Here is a 27,372-nt window from a genome sequence, read left to right as displayed (position 1 = left end):
CAAAAAATGCATTGTTTTAACCTGTTCTAGGTTGTCGCTAACCGTGTTTCATTACAATGAGAGTTGGTATAATCATCACATATTTAGCATGAAGCAGCTAGTGCTCTGCTGTCTGAGGACACGCTGTGCTTTTCTTTCAGCATGTGACCCATGGAGGGCGATATGCAATCCCTGTCTCTCCACATCTCCTGCATTATTGATAAGTGTGCTGAAATCCTCTGAACGCACAAGGCACTCAGCCTGGGACATCTTGATGCAAAAGCCACTCAAGCACCCTCATGTGGAGCAGGCAGACCTGGCTTTAATTTGCCCATTAGCAGAGCACAGAATTAGCATGAAACAAAGCTAATGGCCGCTTTGTGTCTGACCCTTGAGATTTGCTAGAAGTGAAAATGCTCTATATACAGATTATATTGTTCTTGCTTAAAATGCAGATGCACAGTTTTACTTTGGCCCTGCCTTTCCTTTCTGTTGTTACACTGTTTGGATTGTCGCTATGCCCTTGAGCGCGCCCCCATTACTTTTAGTCTCTCAAACCAATTTTTTTTAGCTAACTCTTGATCTAACTCTCCCCATTTGCCCTGGAACAAAGCAGCTTTGGTCAATAATAGCTTGGTTAAGGATGGATTATACTAGAAATATCTACAAATATCCTAGAGAGAATTATCATTCTCATCCTCCTCTCTCATACATCACATATCCAGTGCATGGTGTGGAAAACTTCAACACTAGTCCCAGGCTACCAGCAAGTATTGTTGACAGGCATGACATGCCAGACATGGCTGCAGATTCTTGCTCATTAAGAAATGTCTGTGTGGCCTTAGGGAATGGTGAAGAAATATTGTGTCATCATCCCTATTGCAGATAAACGGGGGAAGGTGATGTATTAGTATGAGGCTACTGTGTTACTCCTCAAACTCCCCTTTCTTTGTCATTTGTGTGTTGTCAGCGCTCATGATGAATTAGACGCTGGATAAAGATGCTGTGTTTGGTAAAACTTGACACAGCAGTTGCAGTTCCCCCCCCAAAAAAGCGAATGGCTCATAGTCCACCGCTGGTTCATGTGACCCTTAGTTCCAAACATATAACTGTTGTTGCTCTGATTGAGGAACTAAAATGTGTTATTTAGGACTAGAAGAAATACATGAATGGGAGTTTTGTTGGCTGTTATTGACCTTTCATCAAGTAACTAGGCTATGAGTAATAAAAGCAAATTGTCAAGAAAGAGAAAGGGAATTTGCAAAAAATAAAAGGATAACAATGTCAGCTGCTGTGAGCTTTATAAAGCAATCACAAGCCCAGGAGACAAACTTCAGTTTCAGTGACTCGTTTGTTTAAAGATGCTATAATCCAGACTGACAGCACTGATGCTACTTTTGGTAGATAGTTAATTGTGGTGGAAGGAAAACTTGTAGATGACTTACAATAAATAAATTAAACCTGAGGATGATTTTAATATGAAACTACAAGAACAACTACAAGAGTAATTGTTAGATGTTATCAACCTCATTACTAATTTTGTTCCGCCTCCACAGCTATTCTCAACCCCAAAGCCCCAAAGGAACCAGCAAAGACGTTCAGTTTCGATTACTCCTACTGGTCACACACTACGGTGAGTTTGAACATCTTCTCTTTTCCACTGCCCAGTATAACAACAAATGAGAGTGTGTCAGTTTGAAATACCATGAATTTATTCTGTAAGTAACCTCTCTGTCTTTCATACAGCCCGAAGACCCCAGCTTTGCGTCACAGAACCTTGTGTTCAACGATATTGGCAAAGAAATGCTGCAGCACGCTTTTGAGGGCTACAATGTTTGCATCTTTGCTTATGGCCAGACAGGATCTGGCAAATCCTACACAATGATGGGCAAGCAGGAGGAGGGCCAGGAAGGAATCATTCCCATGGTTTGTTCTACAACACATCTTTTTGATTTACTGAATCGCATCAAAGAGATTAAGACACTCACTTTGCACACAGTATGTTAGGTACTATTTAAAGTAGCCTTCTGTCTTGTAGTCTGTAGTGTTTATTAGTCTTGTTCCCTTGGATGATAGAAACGTTTAACACAACCCCTGAGTCATAGTCTCAGTCACTTTTTATAAAGCACACATAACAGTCTACCAGTTAACCAAACAAAATGTTAAAACTGAAGCTCCACTTATATGTATACTTTATACTTATCGATTCATTAATTAGAATTAATTACAAAATCTGATCTGTACAGATCTTGTTTTTGTTTATATGGTCCGCAGATCTCCTCCCTAATGTTCCTGCCTCTCACCTCTCCACTTGCTCTTAATTTGCACTAACCTGTCTTCTTTTGTGCCTCCCAGCTCTGTGAAGATCTATTTGATAAAATCAATGACGGCAGCAACAAAGAAGAGCTCTCTTACTCAGTGGAGGTGAGTCTCAGACTGTTTTACCACCTGTAATCTCCTTTAGTCGAGCCAGTGCATCGGATTAAACCACTGGTAGAGCTCAGACATCAATCAAATTTTGGCTGAAGGGTCAAAGGTGCTGAGTTTCCTCAACACGTTTTTTTTCAGACTATCTTGTTTATTCATGTGCATGGGATTCTATTGTAGATATGCTGTTAGAATAAGAACAAGTGAGAAATGTCCTGCTATTTTATTATTTTATGGTATTCGGCCTTGTGTCACTGCTTTGTATCGTTGCCATGGTGCACCTGAATAGATATTTTTGAAACTTTTTTAAAAACCTTTTCTAGGTCAGTTACATGGAGATCTACTGTGAACGGGTACGAGACTTGCTCAATCCCAAAAACAAAGGGAACCTACGAGTGCGAGAACACCCTCTACTTGGCCCCTACGTGGAGGACCTGTCCAAGCTGGCCGTCACCTCCTACACAGACATCGCTGACCTGATGGATGCAGGCAACAAGGCCAGGTGATTTTTTGGGAATAATAATAATAAAGTCAGTTATCATTTTGATTTAGTTCCGTTGATCGTCCCTGTTGATAAAGATATTCGTAGTTTTATAGAGGACTCCCAGAATCTTCCCTATATTGTTCAAATTTAAATAAAACAGCATGTCAAGCTCGACCTGGATGACTGAGATTTGAATTTTAGGTAGTGAGCATTTCTCAGTGAAATATGTGTAAAAGCTTGAGTGCATGTAATTTATACATGCGTCTGTCTGTGCGTAAGTCACGAGAGCTCCTGTGGGGAGGAGTCAACCCTGCCTTAATCTTCCTGTGCTGAGTCAGAAGGCTTATTTCTAGAACATGGCATGTAAAGCCCGTATCTCCCCTGTGACTATTCTGCAGAGCGAGCTTTGTGCATTTGAGTTTGGTGTCCTCACAGTATTATCCACCTCCGCCACACAAAGTAATCCCATAGACTCAATTCACCCTAATAGGCGTCAAATCCAGGGATGATAACTCCAGTAATAGCCAAGACTACGAATTTAGCGTTAATAATTCTGAATAATTATAAAAGGGGAAAATAGCTCAGTTTGTTACATCCTCATGCATTTTTTATTTCCCTAACTAACTGTGGTCATATGTTCTAATCTGCAGAACTGTGGCCGCCACCAACATGAATGAAACCAGCAGCAGGTCCCACGCTGTTTTCACCATCGTCTTCACACAGAAGAAACACGACAGTGTGACAGACCTCTCCACAGAAAAGGTCAGAGGAAACTAGAGAGACAGACACCTTCTGATTCTTAAATTTATATTGTGAACTCTTCACAAGCAACCATGTTTATAACTTAAGACTCTGATCCCACACTGTTGGCAGGTTATTTTTCTCACAGCTTATTTTTCAGTTTGCTTCTTTGATGTTGGCTAAGATTTCTCCTGTGGTTCACTAAGTCGTGGTGATTGGAGAAGGAAAGAAGAGAGCTATTTTAGATTGGACTTTTGGCATTTCCTTTGACTGCAGAGAGACAAAGACCACTGTGTTATTGTACACACAATGCCCATTGTATTTAGCCACACTATCCGATTTTTACTGCCTGGCTGCATCTCACTTGACAGTAACATTTAGAATGGTTTTCACTTCCTTTCAGATATTTTTGTTTGGTATTTCGTGCAGTCATCGTATCAGTAATATTCTCTGAGTTCCCCTCTCAGTTTGTTATAATTCAAATGTGCATTATTTATAAGCATCTAAAATACATTCACTCCCTCCAGGTCAGTAAAATTAGTCTGGTAGACTTGGCGGGTAGCGAACGAGCAGATTCCACTGGAGCTACAGGCACCAGGCTAAAGGTAAGACTGCCGTCATCACCCAGCGGTTGCATTAACAAACCGTTCACTATATTATCACCTTAAGGGCTCTTGAATAATATTTTTTCGTCTATGTTTGCAGGAGGGAGCAAACATCAACAAATCTCTCACCACGTTAGGGAAGGTAATCTCTGCCTTGGCTGAAGTGGTGAGTATTTTATTTCTATTTCTATTTGTTTCTTTCACCTCATCCTCCTCTTCCTCCTATCTCTACCCTCTACAACCTGACCCTGTCCTCTCATGGAGTTTGTTTATCAGCCTGGCATGCTGTAATGTCTGCTCCTCTGTTTTCTCTTCTCTTGCCCTTGTAAATGCTTGCTTACGCAGGATAACTCTACCAGCAAGGTAAACCGTTTGACAGCTCAACCACTAACCTCGTCTACCTCCCATGAGGCGGATTTGACAGCCTTTTGCTATGAACAATGTTGAAGTTACCACGCATTTTCTTGCATTACCATTATATCACCTTAAGTGCTGTGCGTTTTGGCACCATGCACAGTAAAACCCTTGCACAATAGCAAAAGCGCGTCAAACGGGCCTGTATTCATTTTACCAGTTCACTTGTCTGTTACATGAGGGATTTGTCATATAGTTCAGTCTTTATTACCATCCCTAATATTCAATTTCTAAATAGAAAGCCTTACATCCATTGTCAGTATTTTTTTTCTATCAGCCAAATTAATGTTTTGTTTACTGCAGAGCAAGAAGAAGAAGAAGAGTGACTTCATCCCTTACAGAGACTCTGTTCTGACATGGCTGCTGAGGGAGAATCTGGGTATGATGACTAATATCAGCTGATAAACATAATTTACTTGTGACAAATTATATAATTTTTGTTAGTACGTTCCCTGGACAACAAGAATTTTTTTTTTACCATCTGTATCCCATGATAGGCAATAAGGGCAAGAAAGGATTACTGGAGCTAGTGTACGTTACTCCTAGCCTATTTAAGAAGAACACTGTCAGCAGACTGTATTTTAATCAAACTAGAAGAGCACACACTTCTCTTTAGCTCTGACATGTGGAGAAGAGGTGTCCAGGGTATCTTCAATCTTAGCTGGCACATGTGGTTCATAGCAGTGAAGTCTAATGAGAGTGAAGTCTTACATTAGTGGAATTAGTTCTCAGCATTCACTTTGCTTACGTAGTGTTTTATTTCGTGCTTAGCATTTTAAATTTACAGTGCAATGGAAAACATGTTGTGTTCGCAACAAACGGATCTATTAGAGAAAAATGGCTTTACACACATTGTCATATAGTTGACCTATCTGCTGAATCTTTGTTATTAGGTGGAAACTCCAGAACAGCTATGGTAGCCGCCCTCAGTCCTGCAGATATCAACTATGACGAAACTCTCAGCACACTCCGGTAAAGCTCCCGATTCAGGACATGCTGTAGATACAGTTAAAGAATTCTAAGTAATAATTTGCATTCCCGTTTACTTAGATTTTTCAAGCTAAACAAGTTTATTTTGAATTTTAGCTATGCCGACCGAGCCAAGAACATCAAGTGCAATGCCATCATCAATGAGGATCCCAACAATAAGCTGGTGCGCGATCTGAAGGATGAAGTGACTCGACTGAAGGAGCTGCTCCGCGCCCAGGGCCTGGGAGACATCCTGGACAGTGAGTTTTATTCTGCCACATCTAGACATTACCTGCAGCCACGCGCCACCTACCCTTTCTCTCAGGCCCACCACGAGTCGGTGACATTTTCTGTCTTCATCACTGTCTAATAGCTTTTAGCCATGCAGCTTTGTCTCGATTGCTATGCAAATCTAAAAACACTGACATTTTGTACTATGTGTCATAAGTAATAAAAACATTTAAGGTCGTTTACTACACATAAGCACTTGTAAATAATTTAATTAAAATGTATACATAAATGTCATATTTGGCTGATTTTGACTGATGACACAAATGGTAATTTAAAGCTACATTAAAATAGCACACTTCATTTGCCGTACACAAGAGTAATGGCTCATAGTGTAGTCCATTAGAGACATAATATACCCATTAATAATGTCTAATATCTGGGATTGATTAATAACTTGCCCATAAGCGACTGCCTGTTAGATCACGCCAAATGATGTGGCACTAAACAAGTCGTTCCATGGCATTTTCTTCCCATCCTTGTTATCATTCTCATCAAGCCTTCTCTAAGAAATGTCTGTAACCGTTTCCTCTCATTCTACTGGTGCTGACTTCTGACCCTTCTCATCTTTTCCTGCTTCCCCTCAGTTGATCCTATGGGGGATGATTGCCCGGGAAGTGGAATCAAATGTGTGTATATGTGTGCTAGTCATGCATTGTCTATCACTAATTGCTCTATTAAACAATAGCTAACATTGCCTATGCCCCCCCATAACCTGTATATTAGATCTGCTACAAGCTTTGCATGTAAGTGCTTACAACGCAAAAGCTTTATAGAAGGAATCTCAGAAATGCAAGGCTCCTCCTGTAGGTGTGCTGAGCTGGCAGTGGTTAGCATGCAACTAGGCTAGCATGCTTTGCGCTTGTGTTTCTGTTCCTTACAGAATGATGGGGGTGAGGCAGCTATTTGCAGCCTCAAGTCCATGTTACTCTTGATCTAGACCCTTTAAAAAATATTACCTCTAGACTTGCTTGTCTGTCTTTCCCATCCCCAGCACATCCGCATAATTTTCTCACTATGTCAGCCCTTTGACGCACTATCTCAAGCTTCGTCTCATGTTATCGATCTTTCTGCTTTTTTTGTTTTCTCTTCTGCTACTAATCGTCCACTACAGGTGACATTGCTCAAAGCTTAAGAATGGCACTTCTCAGTTCTCATACTGAGGCTCTGAGCTACCGATGGAAAGGTGTATGATTTTTGAATTTCTAAGTAGCTACACAGGAGGTGTAGTTATTCAGAATAGACTAGCTTGATGTGTTGCAATAGTAAGCATTGAATAGTTAGTTTGCAACCTCTGCTCTGTATTCTCAAATATCCCTAACACATCTTCCCTCTCGCCCTTTACTGCTAATGTTCTGTACTCAATGTGCAGAGTGAGAGCATACATTTTGCTCCTCGTGTCCCTTTTATATGGTAGTTAAGTTGATTAACTCAATACTTGGGTATCGTTACGTTCCTTAATTTTCTGGAATATTAAAAAAGCTCATATTTCCATTGTCAGCTTTCTACATTCTAACATCCAAAATGTCAGCACCTCCCAAATCATTTAAACTGTGTTTATTGGCCATTTGCTTTATTTTTGCTTCTTGGAGTGCACAGTCTGAGTTACCTCAAAGGTCCTTGAAGCCATTATATTGACATGAGCTGCCTGACCTTTAGTGAGACTGCTGTGGGTGTGTGAGTGCATGCATGTGTGTGCGTGCGGTGAATCAAACTACTCGAATGCGGGCTGAACTTTGGCAGTGTGTGTCAACGATTCTCATCCGTCCTCCCTCTGGACCCTATTGTTGTCTCTGTCTCTCCCATCATGTAATTGATGCACTGATAGCAGCTCTCACTCTGAGTTTTCATTCAGATTACAAGACAAATAAAAACAAAGTGACATTTTACGCCTTCATATAATCATACACAATAGAAATGTTGTGCTCTGAGTTAATTCCTCTGCACTTTAATTCTAACCCTCATCAAATAGCCTCATGAAACCTCTCTAATGGAGTACAAGCTGATATGTAATGCATTGTCTCTGGAAGCTGGAAGAGTTGGAGAAAGCTGTTGAAAACAACCCGGAGTGAGAACTGCTGCTGTCTGTAGCTGACCATTGTGCTGGGTGTTTGTCTTAACTGTTTGACCTATAAAATGTGTGTCTTACATTGGTCTCTCCCCCCCTCTGTCCTTTCTTTTTTCCCAACTCTTCTCTCTCTTCCTATTTGGTATTTGGTTTCCTTCATTTTATGTGGTTTATTCCCCCCTATCATTTCCACCTCTTTCTTTGTTCTTCTCCTTCTCTCTCTCTCTCTCTCTCTTGCTGTTGGCTCAGACCTGAAAGACATTCAGAACAATAAGAATAGATACTTGGTAGCTTCAGAGAATCAACGACCTGGCCATTTCTCCACAGCCCCTATTGGTTCCCTGACAGCCTCTCCATCCTCTGGCTCACTGTGCAGCCAGGGGGGCCTGCAGTCGGTCACCAGCATCCAGGAGCGCATCATGTCCACACCTGGAGGAGAGGAAGCCATTGAAAGACTGAAGGTAAACTAGGCCTGTGTATGTCTTCAGCAATCTTCAAGTTACACGTATATGTGTCTAGTTAGGAGAGAAGAGTCGTCCCACAGTTATCTGCCCACTCTGCAAAAACTTAAGTTTCCTACCAGTGAATAAAAAACAGTAGAGTTCTCCGGTTTTTTTCTTTTTCCTATGTCCTCTGTAGATTGGGACTGTAACAGTAAAAGGAGAATATTTCCAAAATTGTGAAATATTTGAATAGATTGACGCTGCTGTAGCCATGGTAACAGTGGCGTTGGTTCTGCATTATCAATTCAAACCAAACCAGCCAGTAGATACTTTACCTGAAATACAAATGAGGTGTTTCAGGCTCTTCAGTCTTCCTTTGCAGCAGAGTTTGGCATTTAAAACAATCAGATCTTTTATATACATAAAAAGGCTATATGACACAGGAATAGAATTAACCCCAAAGTGACATTAAAATGCTCATATATTTTAATGTCAAAAAGGTTTTTTTAGTCCACACAAAGCATTTAAGGACAACACATTTTGCCTTTAAGTCCTCATGTGGCCTCAGAGCTTAATGCCTCTCACACATGCAGTACAACTCTCACTCTGCTGATAAGAAAGCACATAGGATTGTACCAACCGGCCATGAGGAGCTGCAGTTTCCATGGCAACCATGGTGCCCAGTCTGTCTGTCATCCAGTGACGTCAAGCACCAACGCAGATACGGAGGAAATTTGACCAAAATAGATCCAGTCACGTTGGCTTTATAAAGTGAGGCACATAATATTCACAGTCCAAAGGTGTTTCAGCCGTGTCCAGAAGGTTACCTTTTATAGGTATAAAAACAGTGCTGTCAGTAATACACAACATAACAATTCACTGTTATGCTAAGCAATGAACATAACTATACACTGCATTATTAAAAAATATTACAGAATGTCAATATCTGGATAATATCCAATACCTCACTGCTTTTCAAAGATGAAGAACTGGTGTAGGGAGTGTACAATGGCTATATTGAAAAAATGACAATTTAAATTCTATTGTTTTTACCCAGTCTCAGTTTACATGTGTCCAATGAAACTGTTTGTGAGTGCATGTGTGTTTGTGTCAGTGCGAGAGAGAAAGAACAGGTGTGTGTGTGTGTGTGTGTGTGTGTGTGTGTGTGTGTGTGTGTGTGTGTGTGTGTGTGTGTGTGTGTGTGTGTGTGTGTGTGTGTGTGTGTGTGTGTGTGTGTGTGTGTGTGTGTGTGTGTGTGTGTGTGTGTGTGTGTGTGTGTGTGTGTGTGTGTGTGTGAATACACAAGTGCGCAATGTTACCTTTCCCTAAAGTTACGGGACTATCATACAGAAGCTACGCAATTTGTTTATAGTAATCAACCGCTTATAGTGATCATTTTGGCCCAGGACAAATGTGTCACCATGGGATGGTTTCACCCTGATCTAAAGGTTTCTAAATCTGAAGAACCAAGACCGGGTGGCTTCTAATACACTGCTCATAACTATAAGTATCATTTTATTCTGCCTGTGTTTACTCACACTCTGCCTCTTGTGCTTAGGAATCGGAGAAGATCATTGCCGAGCTCAATGAAACCTGGGAAGAGAAACTGAGAAAGACTGAGGCGATCCGCATGGAGAGGTCAGTATTGGCTGGCAATGTCTGTTTATTACCATCTCCATCTCTTGAGGAGGGAGATGTGCGTACTACATGTGCCTCCACCCCTCCTTAAAACGAATCTGTCAGTGTTGGACAACCCCGCAATAGCCCTGTCCGTCTTTTCACACCTCAGTGCCGTCCGTCTAATTTTCTTCACCTATATGTCTCGTTTCCTCCAGTCATTCTGTCCATTTCCTTTTCACTTCCTTGCTGTCACACTCCGCTGCACAATCACCCTTCTAACATCCTGTCTGCCCCTTTATCCACTCATCTGTAGTTGAAGACATCAACCATGTTACTGTCTGTCCACCAAGTCTCTATGGTGCCATTCTCTGTACCACCAATCCCTTTCTTTTATGTTAAACAACATGACTTCTCCACCTCTTTCTCTTATCAACACAAATGTCTTTGCTGGAAACAAATCTACAGAGTCAGAATAAATGCAACATGCTGTGTAAAGACGTTTAATTTGAATGATTATTCCTGAGTTAACAGATGTTTTGTCCTCACTACAGGGAGGCCTTGCTTGCAGAGATGGGTGTGGCAATCCGCGAAGATGGAGGCACTCTGGGCGTATTCTCTCCTAAAAAGGTAGAACAGGCACAAGACGCAAGCACAGACATTGACGTCAAATTTCCCATGGGTTGTGGTGATGCACACCCTTCCACCATCACCTCCTGACTTTTTTTCCCATGTTATCTTTTTTTTCCATGAGAGCCCTCCCTGTTCAGTCACAGTTTTTTTTCTCATCTGTTCTCTTTATCATTCTGTCTGTATTTCCACTCTTTGTCATTTGCTTCCTTCACATACTCAGCTTAGCCATGAAACGCCATTTGAAGAGCAGTTTGATTGTTTTCCCACTAAGAAGGTTTGTTTAATCAGCAGATAAAGCACCTTTCCTGCATTAGATGTAGCCCCATACATGACAGTTAATATTTAGTAGTGATTTAAAAAGTTAATTTATGTCCATGGTCTGGATCTGCTGTTTTTAAAATGTTGGTCACTGTTCCTACTCTCCAGTATCTTCCAGTAGAGGCAGCAGCCTAAATACCAGTAGACTTAGCATGTACTTGTCTGTGAAGCGATAACTGTGCCAGAGACAGAGAGATCTGTTATCTTTTAATCACCAGCTGTCACTAGATCAGCTTTGGTTTCAGAAGATTCCTCTCTTTGAAATTAATCCTTCTTTTGGCATGCTTTCACCCCCCACCTTTAATTGTTGCGTGTTCTTTCTTTTTGTCCACACTCATTTGTCATCCTTTTTTCTTCTCTTGTTTCACTCACTGCCGCTCCATGGGTTAGCAATTTGTTGAGAAACCTTGTGATCTCTATGCAGACTTTAGCGGGGTGTTTTCCCCTAAAAAGGTTGGTGTTCGGAGGAGTAGCTGCTAGCATTGTTTGTTAGCTCTGTGATGTATCATAGTCTAGAGGTGTCAGTGTGATAATCTTTGTCTATGCTCATGTAGGAGATCATGTATCACAGATCCCGGTTATCAGCAATGTTAAATATGAAACTATTCCCTTCTTAACACCTCTAATGCTGTACTGCTGAATATTGATGAAAGAAGAGAAATCCTACAGATGTGTTTGTGCTGAACTGTCGACCTCTCATGTCTCGTGTGTAGACTCCACATCTGGTTAACCTGAACGAGGATCCTCTGATGTCAGAGTGTCTGCTCTACTACATCAAAGATGGAATTACAAGGTAACTAAAACTTGATTTATGACACTGAGATGTTGCAAAGGATTTGGAAAGGTTTGAAATTCCTCCCAGGCAGGACTCTCTGAAAAACCACACTCTATTTACATTTTTTTCTCTTTTGATGTTTAGCAAGAACAACTTTTAGACCCTTACAAGACTTAGTCTGTCACTTATCACATTTTTTTTTCACTTTCTAAAGTTACTTTCCTTCCCTCTTTGTCCTTTTGGCCTCCTCTACAGACTATTCCCCTTGAGTATTGTGTTACAATTGCACCCCAGGGGGACGACAGTGGATGACAGAATCACAGATGAAGTGTCTGTAGTATAGTGTAGTGCTTTAGAAGTGCTGCCCTCTCATAAGTAATGGTTTTAAGATTCCATTTATGCTTTGGCACCAAGTTTTTTTTGTCAAATGGCTGCCAATAGAATGAGAGAACAGTGTTTACTCTCTCAAAATGGCCTCTTTGGTTGTTTCAGGGTGGGTAAGGCCGACACTGAGAGACGACAGGACATTGTTTTGAGTGGTGCTCATATCAAGGAAGAGCACTGCATCTTCCGCAGCGAGAGGAATGCCAATGGAAATGGTGAGGCACTATATTATGACTTTGCATGCTTGGGTTTTCTTCAGCATTTATATAGATTGAACATCTGGATTCTTGTGAATAAAGTTGAGCTGATAACAAACAGGAGATCATTGAAATTATAATTAAAAGAGAGGTATTTATACCCATAAAAACCTGCAAAAACAAATCTATGCTTTCTTAGCAGATGAAATGTATGCATATTCTGTTGCTAATGAAAACGTATTCCCTAACTGCTAGTAGTCACAACATTCAAAGTATTAGATGTTTGTCTTTCACCATATAAAAAGATGATTTCAGAATGAGTCGCTAATGATTTGTTGATATGTTTTTGTTGAAGTTATCGTCATGCTGGTACCCTGTGAGGGATCGGAAACCTACGTCAACGGCAAGCGTGTTGTAGATGCAATCCAGCTTCGTTCAGGTACAGATCCTATTTTAGAAACACAGATGTAATGAATCTATAGATTTTATATTTGTATTATGTCTGTGGACTGAGGTAAAGGAGATTATTGCTTTCCAAATAACCCTAGAAGACAATTCATAGTGTTTTTCTTTTGGGCTTGGACATGCCTTTGGATGTTCTACTTTAAATAAAAAATATAGTAAAAACAAAGATCCGAGCTGTTTGCTGTTGCTTGTAATATCTTGGTTAACTTCATTCTCTCCACGTTTGCCCCGTCTTCTTCCAGGTAACCGTATCATTATGGGAAAGAACCATGTGTTCCGGTTCAACCACCCAGAACAGGCCAGAGCTGAGAGGGAGAAGACACCATCTGCTGAAACCCCAGTGGAGCCTGTGGATTGGACCTTTGCTCAGAGAGAACTTCTCGAAAAGCAGGGCATCGACATGAAGCAGGAAATGGAGAAAAGGTATGAAATCCATTGGTTTAATCTCAATGAATTTCTAATGGTGTCGTGATTTAGAGTGTACAGTGTATCATTAATTGTGCAATCATGTCAATATATTTCACCCATTTGTGTAGGCTCACTGAGATGGAGATCTTGTACAAGAAGGAGAAGGAAGAGGCAGACCAACTTCTGGAGCAACAGCGACTGGTGAGTTCAAATAAGCTGGTATTTAATCAAACGCACTTTGTGAGTAGTATTCAGATTTCTGTAATTTTCAATGTTAGAGGTTGCTGACAAGTTAGTAGTTACTACAGTGTGTCTAATAGATGTTAAGCCATAGTCTTGATGATTTTTCATGTCAGCTATAAAGTAACATAAAGCAGCTTCACAAGTGGAATTCAAAGTTAAAGCATGGCTTGTTGTGTCTTTTACAATTGGAAAGCTACTTTTTGGTTTTTGTATGATAGTTTCACTTGGTCCATTTAAATCTGACTAGTACTAATTCTCACTCTGACACTTGACACATGAGATGTGTGTATGTGTGAGAATCACACCTTTACTCCTCACGCATGTCTGTTCTCCTTGCATGGAAGTTTTTCTGGTTTGAGACAGATGAGCTTTTACCTGCCTTCTTAAGTTGAAATCCTTTGTCTGTAGCAATTTTATCGAGCAAGAATTAGCTTGTAAATCTTTCCCCTCTCCAAATCCCAGTTTCCCCTTTTCCTGTGTTTTCTATAGAGGATCTGAATCTTGCAAAACAGCAACTTGCAGCTTCAAAAGTTTATTTGATACTATGATTAAGAATTCATTGAGAACTGACTGAATATTGGTCAGTATTGAAACACACACCCATGTCTTTTATAAATTGATGCTGCTTTTGCACGGTTCATGTTAATAGCATGTGTTCTTAACTCTCTAAGTACTGGTTCTGGACTAAGTTGCAGTGTTTGCCGTTGAGCTGAAGTGGCTGTTGATTTGCTTGGATTAGATTTCTACTCTAGTTTTCTTGCTCTGTTTATGAGTTCCGTCTCTTCAATGCAGTTGCTGACATGTACAATGCATTGTGATAACAATTCCTGCTGTAGTTTTTTGACAGATAGTGACAATGTGGTTTCTCATTGACTTCTTTGGCTACCACTCTTTGCCAGCCTTACCTGGCACCTTGTAGCACACTGAGGTTACAGCTCAACAACAGAGTTATGACAGCTCATAGTTGAAAAAGCGAATCTTAGACCTTTTATACTCTGGTGGTATTATGTGCAGAACTACAGGTTCAGTCTCCCCAGCAACGTAACGTTCAATTCTAGCCCCAGATACACTATCATTCCCAAGACCTGAATCATCTGTACATACTGGTTGTGATCTGTAATGTGCTCTGTCTACAAAAACAAAATGAGAAACTGCATTTTTTTCCAACTAACATCTTTCTTGTAGTGGATTAACACTTACCCTCACTTCTGCCTCTGCTCTCTCTACTGGCTTTCTGATCAACTGCAAGAACACTGTCTTCTAACTCACCGCTAATACTAAAGCCACTCAAACCGTCTGGACTAAAGGGGGAAAGCTCAAAAAACCCATCTACTTGCATGCCACTGTAGCATGTTTTGGGATCCAGCTTTCAAACCAAAAAATAAAAGAAGAGGAATATCAAAAAGCAATACAGAAGTGCTCCAATCAGCTACTGTCCTCTATTGATATTTTCTTTCTAATCATGATAGAAATGCTTAATCTTTACTTTTAATATAAATATGCGACATTGGGAACAAACATTTTAAAGGTTACATGCCTATTGTTTTAACGTTTTATACATCACTTCATATCCATATTACCACTTTACTGGAGAAAATAAGAGAAAGGCAAACTGGCAAGAAAGTCAATGGAAGCCACTGTTTGTTGTATTTGTTTGTTTTTCCAACTTTATTTTGAACATAATTCTGAAAATTAAACTGCATGTTGGCATACATCTTGTATACAATGTATGCAAAATTATTTATTTTATTATTACAGTGTAATAGTCATCTTCCTAAACCTGAAAATTCTGAATGTCTCCCTAAACTCAAGCTTAGCTCAAGCTCTTAGACTTGAGTCACAGTTAAAATTCCCATGTTGCATATTTATATCTTTTTATTCATTCTTTTTTCAAGCCATCCTTTCATCTTCTCTTTGATTTCCCATTGTAATTTCTCTTTTTTTGGGAACCATTTGGTTTTTGTCCTGTTTTGTTTTCTTAAGGATGGAGACTCTGATAGTGGGGATGACTCAGATAAGAGGTCTTGTGAGGAGAGCTGGAGACTGATCACTTCCTTGAGGGAAAAGCTGCCCCCCAGCAAGCTGCAGTCTATCGTGAGAAAGTGTGGATTACCCAGCAGCGGGAAGATAAGAGAGCACGTTAAAATGTACCAGATTCCACAGCGGCGCCGCATCACCAAGGACTCCAAGTGGGTGACCATCTCTGACCTGAAGATCCAGGCGGTCAAAGAAATCTGCTATGAAGTAGCGCTCAATGATTTCCGCCAAACACGGCAAGAAATCGAGGCTCTGGCTATTGTAAAGATGAAGGAGCTTTGTGCTAGCTACACTAAGAAGGACCCTAACGAGCGGGACTCGTGGAGGGCAGTGGCTCGGGATGTTTGGGACACTGTCGGAGTTGGTGATGAGCGCATTGAGGACGTCATCACCAATGGGACTCGAGCAGGAGGGGCCGTTATGGATGAACTAAAAGTGCACATTGATAAACTTGAGGACATCTTGCACGAGGTGAAGAAACAGAATAACGTGAAGGACGAGGAGATCCGTGCTCTCAGGAACAAGATGGTCAAAATGGAAAAGGTCCTTCCGCTCATTACCCCAGAGGGACAGGAAAAGCCTCCCAGCGTAGCCGCCTCTACTTGCGCAGCCAGAACACCAAGCCCAATTGAGGGAAAACCTCCAGTGCCAGAAAAGCCTGATGTGGAGGAAGCAGATTGGCAAATGGGCCAAAGTACAGGAGATGACTCAACCCTAAAGCGAGGCCACATGCGCTGGATGCGTCAAGAGCAGTTACGCCTAAAGAGCCTTCAGCAACAAGAGATCTCCAAGCAGCTCCGCCGGCAAACCGGACCACATCGCTTTATACCACCAGAGGACCGCAAGCTGCGCTTCCCCTTCAGAAGTAACCCTAAGCACCGCAACTCATGGAGCCCCGGTACTCACATCATTATCACAGATCAGCAGGTCATTGAGCTAAAGGTGCCCAAAGAAGCTGTAGAGGAAGAGGAAGGAGAAACCCAGGTGGTAGAAGGAGCACAATCTAGAGAAAAGATGGCTGCTTCAGTTGTCCAAGTCACTCCTCCATTGCCTAGTCCATCAGTCCAGTACAGGAGCAAAGACTTGGAGCAAGGTTTAAGCCAGGGTCAGAGACATAACTATAGGAACAACCAACATCAGCAGCCCCATGAACGAGGCCGCAGCAACTCTTTTAATCACCGCCAGCGGCCCTCGGGCTCCATGGAGTCACTGCAGCAGCCTGAAAGCAACAGGAGGCACAGCCAGGTGTTCTACCAGCCCCGCCACCACCAGAACCACCCAGCACATCCCCAGCCACACCATCAGCAGCAGCCGTTCCACTACAATAGCATGATGTATACAGATGGTAGCTTCGGTGGCTACCAGCAGTACCATCACACTGACCATGCTAACCATCCAATCAGCTTCCAGGCCCCTCCTCGAATGCGCAGACAGATGTCTGTCCCCGATCTAAAAGCCAGCAGAGAGACAACAGTCTGAGTAAATGAGGAACCAGTTTCAAATACTTTTAGTAGGCAAACACATTACAGATCACAACAGCTCAGAGTCATGTGAACAGCTGAAACTGACTGTGACCTTTGCACTTGATCAGCGTGTTATTGGTTGATCCAAAAATATTGTATGTATTATAAAGACATTTTATCATCTTTACCATAATATATGCCGTTTTACCAGTTTTTGCTGCATCGTGTTGCGCCATCATCACTAGCATTAGGAGAACTGTCATAAGGAACTGAAGCCAATAGATAATAAGGGGACTTTTTTTCAAGAAGAGACCTGTCATCCCACCTCGTTTATTTTTCAATATGTGTGACATTTCATCAATCATGCTTTGATTTGCCAAAATTGTCTTCATGGTTGAATTTCTGAGTTTACATTTTGTCATTTTAGTATTGATTGGTCATGAATGTTTTCAGCCATTACCGTATGAACACATTTACATGTTTCAACTTCATCAAGACGTTGTTGTTATTGCAGCCCAAATTACAAATGAAAACAAATAGTTATTTACGACTGAAGTAGTGGTCAAAGAAAGTGCTTTTCAAAAAGTGCCTTTTCACGCTCTAACTATATTAACCCTGCTGTACATTTACAGTTCAGTATTTTCTTTACCTTCATTTTTAATCTACCGCCTATGCACAAGGTTTTAGCTCAATTCTGTAATGTAAACTTTATATCTTACTTAACCCAAACTTACTTAACTTTTTAGTAATAACATTCTGCCTTATTCAAATTCTTAGTAAGCAGCTTGATTGCTTGATCCCAAACTGCTTTCTTCTTTCTTCTCAAATTTATTTTGAATATGTAACTGCCACATTAATTGTATTACAGTATTTTGCACTTCCTCAAGTCACGAATAGGCTGTATAATCAGTAAATGAATACACTACTTTTAATGTTGAGCAATAAATTACTTTATTAAGTATTTTTAACAACCCTTACACACTACTCACATTTTATATTATTACCTATTCCTCTCCAGGATGTTATCATGAATAATCCAATGTTTGATTGAATCCTGGTTTTTAGACACTTTCAAATTTAAGAACCTCCATGCTGAACTGATGGGAGAAAGACCTAACTATAAGTCAAGAAACATACAATTATATGTTTGGAAAACTTCTCTGTAAGCAGTCCAGAATATTTAGAATTGTTTCCCCTTCTCTTCCTGTAAAAACAGGCCGTGAGCTGATTTTATATTTCATGCTGTATAAAAATTACATTTTGGGTTCCTGGTTGACTGAGTAAGAAAAGAGTTCACCGTGTTTTGGATGAATGTCCTGCCGAGTGTTGCCATGGTTCCCAAAGACTCGCCTTGAAAATGTTGGAGGAAGGACAAAGACTTGAAGTATTTGCATAATGTTATTCGGGACAAATATCCATGTCAAATGAAATATTGAGGACTGCCTTGTTGTTTTCACTGCATCACATGCAGCTCACTCATGTAACCTAGATGGATCTATGGTTTATGAAATCAGTTGTCCATGTTAGGTTTGTTTTTTTTAGTTAATTTGAATGAGCAGCAAGTCGGCTTGCCAATCTGTCTTTTCCTTGCTGCAGTTTTAGCTTTAAGAGAACCCGTTAATTTTAACATTTCACTACCAGATGGCCTTCGCATCATTTTAGAGAAGCAGTGACACTCGGCAGCGTGGAAGAACTTTTTGAGGACAAAATGTTCAACTTGGGTTCGGAATGATGGAATTCTTTTCTGTTCATCTCTCCGATGCAGTTGCTGACATGAAGATGTCGTTTAAGTTTTGGACAGTATATATTCTGCCTTATTTTGCTGTAACAAAAACCAAATGATTTGATGACATATGTAAGTCTAGTTTCTCCACACTACACCTCATGTTTTCATGACTATCTTTGCATGCAATCGCTTCCATTTCTCCAGCTCTGATAAATGCTCCATTAAAGAATGTTATTTAATGTATGCACTGTTGCTGACAGTGACCAGGTAAGCTGGAAGGAATACAACACCACACGGACAATGTACCTGAAACTGTTCTTGTGAAATATACATATATACAGGTTGTCTGTGTTAGGTCTCCGTTTTAAGTGTCTTGAGTGTTGTGCGTCTTCTTTTTGAATCTGCAGTATCCAGTGCCTCATTGTGGCTGTGTACCACCAAGTTGTGTTGCTTCCTTAATCGAGCACTTTGTGCGAACATACAGTACAGATTGGAACAGTATTGTTCACAGGTTTTAAAAGAGAAATATACTGAATCGCTGTGATTTATTTTTCAAGTATGAGTGAAATAAAATGCTCCAAGTGCAGTTATCGGTTATGGGTGCTGCTTGTTTTTTGTTTCCAATAAACCAGTGAAGGGACAGAATCAGCTCTCTAAATGTGTGTACAACATCTTAGGCTAGGTTTGATGAAAATACTTAAATTAATAGTTTTTAATTATTGTATATAACTTTGCAGTTGAAAGTAGCAACTTTTTTTTTTCTTTTTACTCTATAAGTTGCAAAAGCCTTATTATTAGTCATCTCTTATTATTTTATTGTTGTAATTTAACACTACATCATGGCAATGTTGCAAATATAGTAGAGGAATAAATACTAGATTTCTTGGCCTTTGCCTTATTGCACTGAAATATCACATTGAATTTTGCCTTTGCCAACTGGCATCATTTACTTATTTAAGAATTATAATGTTTTGGAAGCACTATATTCACATGGTTCATTATACTATCCAGGCAGATACATGCAGTGAAACTGTCTTTCCAAGGATTGCATGAATGGAGAGTTTTCAGAGTTTTAGCTTATCGGGAGGCTTCAGCAGGGTGGAGGTTAATGACAAATGAAAAGGCTGCATTGTCTTCCCAGAAGACACTGAACAAACAGGATGAGGTCATCGGGACCACAGCTTGTCCTCCTCTCTGATGAGGATGGCGCCCCTCATTGGATTACAGTTGACTCAGCTTCTAGCAGCACCTCCTCTCCGCTCCAGCCCTTTCAATCAGAATAAAAGTTGTTTACATGATGGAGGTTTTGTTTCCAGGACATTGTGTTCTCATTGCCGCAAAAAAAATCTCCAGCTTAAGTTAGCCGCTATTTTTAAGTATCTAGAGGTTTGAAAAGGTACGATAAGGAAAAGACGTTTAAAATAATTATGCTCATCTCACTTCACAGTTGATATGATTGTGAACCTGTTTTCACTCTGTGTAGTTAATACTTCAAGCCCCATGTATCCATGTGTCATTTAGACCACTAACAACAGTCATCAGTTCACAGTACTAGAAATAAGTACCATTGTAGAATTCCAAAATAGAGAATAATCTACACTGAATAGCTCTGATGACTCAATGACATCACCTATTATTGCGGTTGATGGACAGTCGTCCATGTTCTCTTTCCTCTTCCCTGTGTGTTGGTGTTCAGGTTTACGAGAGCAAATTGCAAGAGCTTCAGAAACAGGTGGAGACTCGTTCCCTCGTCGCTGAGACACCGGATGAAGAGGAGCTGGAGGAGGAGGAGGAAGAGGAAGGTGCGTCCTGTAAATCTTCAGTTCTCCAGATTCTGTTTTCCATATTGCATCATGTATATATAAAAATACACTGTTTGTTTTCTTCTGCAATTTCTGGACAGAGCCTAAACTATTTGGATGTGCGTATAGTATTTTCAGTCTCATAATCAAAAGAACATAATATCAACCTCACTCAGATCAACTAAAATGTGTTATTATTGCCATACTAATTACCCATTCAATGTAATCTGCCAAACTATTTCATAATTCATGTGTGCTCTAATTCTTTTCAAAGAAAACATGCTTCTAATTTAATATAAAGCGTTCAACTTGAAGTATAAGGGGCCCTACTTGTAGTTTTTCATGTTTTAGCTCATCGGTTACAAACCCATTGTTACCAAAGGTATTGTCAACAAATTTCCAGTGCAAAAGTATCTGTATTACCGATTCTCCAGCTGCCTCTTCGTTTCCACCCTCTTCAGTAGTTTAAAATAGGTTAATCCACCACAGTGAACATTTTGTCTCCTTGAGTGACTGACTCATCGTTATTAAGGAGGGACAAATTAACCTATCTGTGTCTGACCTGAAAATATAGTCTTCATACGCTTAGTCATCCCACCACGTCTAAGAAGTTCAATGTTTACTCTTAATAGGACTATTCTCTGCAATATAGTGACAGTTTGTATTGTTGTATTTAGATGATGGCTTTATAGAAGAAACACTTTTTGTCACAGTTTATCTTGTGGATTAGAATTTGTTTTCATCCATTGCTTGTCACAAAGAAATGTTGTGTGTGTGTGTGTGTGTGTGTGTGTGTGTGTGTGTGTGTGTGTGTGTGTGTGTGTGTGTGTGTGTGTGTGTGTGTGTGTGTGTGTGTGTGTGTGTGTGTGTGTGTGTGTGTGTGTGTGTGTGTGTGTGTGTGTGTGTGTGTGTGTGTGTGTGTCGTGGCAACATTAACCCTCTATCTTTTCTCCCTGCAGTGCCGTGGACTCAGCATGAGTTTGAGCTGGCACAATGGGCTTTTAGGAAGTGGAGGTATCATCAGTTCACCTCCCTCCGTGATCAACTGTGGGGAAATGCTGTCTACCTGAAGGAGGCCAACGCCATCAGTGTGGAGCTAAAGAAGAAAGTAAGTACATTTCAGTTCATAAGTGGCATGCTGTAGTTCAGCACTGGTTAAATAGGGGATTACTTACTTTGAGAGTAATATTATTATTATTAACATTAGAATTTTAACGTTGTTTAGTGAAAAACCTAATATGACCCTCTGATGTTAAAACTAAAGGTGAATGTCAAGCCTTTGTAAAGTATGACGTAAAACCAGTAACCCTAAATGTCATAGAAAGCCGAGCTGTGTTCCAATAATGTGTTCACCAGGCAGCCTTATCTACGGAAGTGAGTCAGCCTCATATCCATTATGCCTCAGGTTCTGGAACGTTCAACTGTGACGCAAGATGCCGGTGACGCATAATCTGCTGACCATATTCCTAATTAAAAACCCAAACAGAGACGCCACAAGTTATCACATTTCTATTCAGACCAGTGTGATTTGAATAAGTGAACATTCATCATTAAATGTAATATATGTTGCACAAGCATAAGCCAAACCGTTACGTCACACTCGTGGCGAGTGAGGTGTTGATTCACTGCCACATAAAGAAATTGAACTGAAATGCTCCTCTGCTATGGTCAGTCTTCCCCAGCAGGAAACCAGTGTGATTTATGTTCAGTCCTGGGATCAACATGATTGATACTGGAGATGGATCATCTGTCACAAGACACTGTCAGATTCTTTTTATTTCTCTTTAGGTTTCTTGTGTCTGTTATTTATGGTCAGTGTTGTTAAGTGGGTTAGCATTTTGCCTCCAGAGGGAGCTGGGAAGCGAGAGGCCACAAAATGGAGGGTGGTTAATGGTTTGTTTGACCTTTCAACCTTGATATATCTGCAGTAAAATGTAACCATACATGTCTCTTCTGTCTTTTAACTGAAAAAAAAATGCAGGTGCACCTGTTCTGTAGTCTCTCATAACCTGACCTGCACATCTCCACCGCACTGTATTGGTGTTGGAGAATGGTCTGTCTGCAGCTGTTATAATGCTGCTATAGGAGGCAAAAACTCTCTAGCTTGCTTGTATTTCTTTAAACCAACAACAATCGTCTAGGATGGTGTTAAACCCATGATGCTGCGACGGTGTCCCTGCAAAACAGTGTCAGGGGGATCTTGTTTTGGAGGAACGTTTGCATGCGAGAATCCAAATCCTTGCCCCAAAGGGGTAAAAGATGTTTGATTGTACGATCTAAATCTTGTTCAAAAATTTCCATTTTTAGTTTGTAGGTTTCTGGCTCAGAGGTTGTTGTTGTTTCCCACAGCAAAGGGGAATTTGAAAACAGTAACTTACTGTTAGGTGAAGAGGAGAAGAGTGAGAATCATAGCCGATGGCGTTGTACCTACCGTATAAATATCCAATAAATCAGACTACAGTTTCTAAGTTTAAAATCAGGATGGATTCTCATACTTGTTTTGTTGTTGAGGTTGTTGCTTTCCTTGATTTGACTCGATGTCTTCTAAACTGTCTTTTTATTCCTCTCATCTCTCCACGTTCTCCAGGTCCAGTTCCAGTTCGTCTTGCTGACAGACACTCTGTACTCGCCGCTGCCCCCTGAGCTCCTGCCTCCAGAACCGGAGAAAGAACGCGACTCCAGGCCGTTCCCCCGCACTGTGGTGGCTGTAGAGGTTCAGGACCTTAAGAACGGAGCCACGCACTACTGGTCCCTTGATAAACTCAAGTAATCACCGAACCTTCAACTAGTCCTGAATTGTATTGGAAACTCTCAAGGGCAGCATTTCTTTAGATATGCATCAGACATTGGCCCATCAAAGATATATCAGTTCAGACGTATATGTTGTTTGAGATGGGCTAACATAAAAACTCTTTTTACAGATCATAGCATAGAAAAAGATGTTAAGGGTAACCTAGAAATGGTGCTGTCATTGTTCGTCCAAAAAAGAGCACATTCTCCTCCAATAAATAGTGTATATAGCATTAGTAGTCTCTGGGCAAGATAATTAGAATCAATAAAACAAAAGCAAACAATCGTCATCAAACCACAAATGGATCAAAACTTGTAAAAGCCTATACAGAATTAAAAAAAGATACCGATTTATCGATTTCAGAATTCTTTACCCTTTAAAATAAGGAAGGAAAATCTGCCTTCGGTCAGGCTTCAACAAAAGATAGAAAAAATGAGGAGTCTCACATCTGTACGTCAAGAAGCTTTCATTTCCCTCCAGCCATTATGTGAGCTGTATATTGGCTCTCTGCCTCTCATTAATATTGACAGCACTCTGTCATCGTTTGCAGACAGAGGCTGGAGCAGATGAGAGAGATGTATGACCGCGCTGGTGAAATGGCCTCCACTCCCCAGGAAGACGGCGAGGGCTCCATGTCAGGAAATGACCCCTTCTATGATCGTTTCCACTGGTTTAAACTGGTGGGAAGGTATGTGATGCAACAAACACAAACACAGCACTCACTGCACATGTTACAGTATCACTGGATATCTTGTTTGAAAGCTGTTTATTGGGCTTGTTGTTGCAGGTTTGAGTTCTAAGTCAGTTTTTGAGGCTAAATAATTCGATATGACTCAGGCAGCTTTTGTGATCCATTTATTTTAAATGGATACAAACATTTTCTTTCATTTCATTTTTCATTTTTGTGGTCAAATTATGTTGATGTGCAGATTCATTTTCTTTCATTAGTCACTGAGACCACGTGTTTTGGTATCTTGTTTCGTCATATTGTTCTGTTGTTTTTTTTTTGTCATGTGTATGATTTGATGTTGTAATTTTGATGCTTTTTATTTCATGTCATTTATGATGTATTGTCTGTGAAGATTCATATATTCATTTTATTTGACATCACATTTTTAAGTTGTCTGCTTTTTTTTTTATAATTTACATTATTTTCATTCATCATTTATATCCTTTTGTTCTGTGTGTTGTCATTATCATGTTGATTCCCTTCCCCTTCACACAAAAGCTTGTCAACAAGATAGTGTTTTTGGGTCATATGGAAATTTTGTGGCATTTTGTATTTTATCCTGTCGCAGCCAGAATACATTAGATTTATACTTTCATCCTTTTAAATTCTTTTGAAGTGATGTTTCCTTTTGATATAAAATAGTCATGTTTCTATAAACTGCTGTGGCACCATCCAGCTCGTTTAAAACCTGTAACTTTTGCCAAAGCTCGAAAGTTGTATTGTTAGAAAATTTGCAAATTGAGTGATCCAAAGCCAAGTTTATCTTTCGTTATGTGTTTATGTAATTAGTGGTAGTAAACTGTGAGTCATGGTGCCATTTGTGATGCAATGCTATTTACACCAAAGTGAAACGTCACATCTGTACATAATGAGCTGCAGTCGCCTGTTTAACTCTTCTGTTGCTGCATTGGTACCTTTCCTTGATTCCTGCTACTGTTCCAAAACTACCACCCCCTCCCCCAGCTCCCCCATCTTCCACGGCTGCGTCAACGAGCGCCTGGCCGACCGCACGCCCTCTCCCACCTTCTCCACCACTGACTCCGAGATCACAGAGATGGCGGATGAGCGCCAGAGCGAGATGTCTGACCTGATCGATGACGAGGCGTTCGTGGACGACACCAGCTCAGATGCGGGCACCGAGGAGGGCTCGGACATCTTCAGCGACGGCCAGGACCCCTTCTACGACCGCTCCCCCTGGTTCATCCTGGTGGGAAGGTTGGTGACTGGCTGTGGCATTTCCCATACACGAGCGGGGACAGGAGATCGGGTGGATGTTGGATTGGTTTAGTGTCGTTAATCTCAATTCTCAGATGTAAAGTGAAACAAATGGGGAAAATTAAAGAGTGTAGGTGATAAAACACAAAATCATGCAAATATAGCATAATTACTGTTTTATAGAATGAAGATGAATTCATGTACTGGACATGTCTGAAGATGTGGAAAAAGATGGATACACTGAGGTTGCACAAACAACAGTGTTCAGTAGAGTGAGACGTGAAAGCAGTAGTTTATATGCAGGCTACAAGACATCATTATTTAACATATGATTTTAGTAGCTGGAAAATGTGAGCCCTGAAAAATGTGAGCTAGTACCGTTAGCATATCACTAATTATCGATCAGTAAATCCCTCCCTGGTGAAGCACTAATTTCAGAATCAGATCATGTCGTGTATTCAGAGCAGCTCAGCTTAATGTGATTAGTCATACTTGTGTGCTCACAGGCCTGCTTTTTATGAGTTGCATTTCATTTAGACTCCAGTCTCTAAAATAATGAAAAGCCACCATCCGTCACATTTCTCCACCTCCTCCCCACGTGATGTCTCAGTCCCTGCCACCATCACAGCTCTGAGTGGATTAACTCCCACCTATGTGAAGTTACATGTATCTGCTGTTTATGTTCATTAGCTGTCTGCCTTTTTTTTTTTTCTTATCCTTTCAGCCTCGTTTGATTTGTGTTTTTGTTTTATTTATTTCATTGTGGTTGAATACTTTGTTTAATAACCTTTTGTTTTAACATTGCTCTTTGAATGTATTGTAGGTAATATTAACTCAGATGTAGTTGCCAATCTCATAATCCTACTTACTTGTATTTGTTTTAATTTGATGTCAAGTATGAGGTAAATAATTTGCTTCAGCAGCATTTGAAATCACAGCATGCGTACGCTGTTAGGCGGCTGACGTCTCAACGCTGTAAACATCCCAAGAAAGACTGTGTGCTGATCTCAGAACAGGACGACAGATTCATGCGGGCTTCAAGCCAGCCAGACTCTGCAACGGTCGTAGCTCAGCGTCACCCTGACTGCGTCACAGTGACTTCAGAGATTTTTACAGATTGATATCTCTCCTCCGCCTTGGCCTTGAGTCTCCCAGTGCAGGGAGGGAGAGAGAGGGAGGTAGAGTGGGGTAGGGTGGGGGTTGGTGGATGGATGGAGGGTCACCAGGGGTGCAGCAGGACAAATCAAATCCCGCAAAACAAAATGTCAGGGAGTGTGTGAGTGAGAGACTTACACTGCCATAACACAACACAATAAAGCACTCTTTTACAGCCTCTACTGCTGCATCCAGTGCGATGTGTCATCACCCCTGTCACGCAGTCTCAAAATAAAGTGGATGGTTTAACCTGCTGCTGATTTCAGTGCCCTGAAGCATGTAGGATTTTATGTTCAGTTTTCTGTCCTCATTTATTTTCTGCGTTTTCTTTAACATACTTGTCACTAATATTTTACTGTAGGTTTTTGTAGTCATTAACATGTGCTTAACTGGGGAATATGTTAATGCACATTATACGATGTGGTAATGCATATTCAGAAAACTGTCTCTATGCGTCTGCAGATGTTCTTCAATAAGTGAATGTGTCTAATTTGCTTTTAGTAAATTAAAAGTAACGGATGACATGGCAGTTATATCAGCAAAAAAACCTGTGTCATAGTGACGTTTCCTGCAGCAGTTGTTCCCCTCTGCACCAGAATCAGCTTTTCACGTCTCTGCCTTTTTGTTTTTATCCTCAGAGCTTTCGTGTACCTGAGCAACCTGCTCTACCCTGTGCCACTGGTTCACCGTGTTGCCATAGTAACAGAGAAGGGTGCGGTGCGTGGTTTCCTGCGCGTGGGGGTCCAGGCTATAGCTGGTGAGTAATTAATGAGTCTGTAATGAGCCAGAGAGGATTAGGATCTTTATGCAGAGGTTTTATCCTTCAAATTGATGATGATATTTCCCGATTGTGTCATTGACAACCTGAGAGCAGCCGGCAGTTTAGCTTAAAACCTGTCTCTTTATTCTGGTTTTTATTAAGTATGGTTTTATAGACATTAACACATAAATTGTATTCAGTTTTATCCGACCGTTACCAAATTTTTGGTATGTGG

The 27,372-nt window shown here is 40.6% G+C and overlaps 1 protein-coding gene across 15 annotated transcripts in view; it reads left to right on the top strand.

Moving 5' to 3' along the window:
• The window catches only part of kif1b (kinesin family member 1B), a 53,337-nt gene that overhangs the window by 13,954 nt on the left and 12,011 nt on the right, over nt 1-27,372 (top strand). Inside the window, exons 3-29 of one of the 15 annotated variants that reach the window (XM_034590999.1) lie at nt 1,536-1,612; nt 1,726-1,905; nt 2,335-2,403; nt 2,730-2,908; nt 3,541-3,652; nt 4,159-4,236; nt 4,337-4,402; nt 4,582-4,599; nt 4,954-5,029; nt 5,544-5,622; nt 5,737-5,879; nt 6,495-6,536; nt 8,303-8,436; nt 9,977-10,056; nt 10,590-10,665; nt 11,700-11,779; nt 12,254-12,360; nt 12,698-12,781; nt 13,050-13,230; nt 13,344-13,416; nt 20,381-20,486; nt 20,588-20,605; nt 21,446-21,594; nt 23,074-23,252; nt 23,828-23,965; nt 24,971-25,222; nt 27,016-27,134. In XM_034590999.1, the coding sequence (XP_034446890.1) occupies nt 1,536-1,612; nt 1,726-1,905; nt 2,335-2,403; nt 2,730-2,908; nt 3,541-3,652; nt 4,159-4,236; nt 4,337-4,402; nt 4,582-4,599; nt 4,954-5,029; nt 5,544-5,622; nt 5,737-5,879; nt 6,495-6,536; nt 8,303-8,436; nt 9,977-10,056; nt 10,590-10,665; nt 11,700-11,779; nt 12,254-12,360; nt 12,698-12,781; nt 13,050-13,230; nt 13,344-13,416; nt 20,381-20,486; nt 20,588-20,605; nt 21,446-21,594; nt 23,074-23,252; nt 23,828-23,965; nt 24,971-25,222; nt 27,016-27,134 (2,895 nt within the window). Of the gene's footprint in view, nt 1-1,535; nt 1,613-1,725; nt 1,906-2,334; nt 2,404-2,729; nt 2,909-3,540; nt 3,653-4,158; nt 4,237-4,336; nt 4,403-4,581; nt 4,600-4,953; nt 5,030-5,543; nt 5,623-5,736; nt 5,880-6,494; nt 6,537-8,224; nt 8,437-9,976; nt 10,057-10,589; nt 10,666-11,699; nt 11,780-12,253; nt 12,361-12,697; nt 12,782-13,049; nt 13,231-13,343; nt 13,417-15,441; nt 19,282-20,380; nt 20,487-20,587; nt 20,606-21,445; nt 21,595-23,073; nt 23,253-23,827; nt 23,966-24,970; nt 25,223-27,015; nt 27,135-27,372 lie in introns of those variants that run through there. The other 14 variants (XM_034590995.1, XM_034590997.1, XM_034591001.1 and 11 more) reach the window with 14 other exon arrangements.

The sequence above is a fragment of the Hippoglossus hippoglossus genome, chromosome 7 (assembly GCF_009819705.1).
Source record: "Hippoglossus hippoglossus isolate fHipHip1 chromosome 7, fHipHip1.pri, whole genome shotgun sequence".
Lineage (NCBI taxonomy): Eukaryota > Metazoa > Chordata > Actinopteri > Pleuronectiformes > Pleuronectidae > Hippoglossus > Hippoglossus hippoglossus.
Note: the sequence above shows the minus strand (reverse complement) of the source record. Positions and strands in the feature narration are given on the sequence as shown.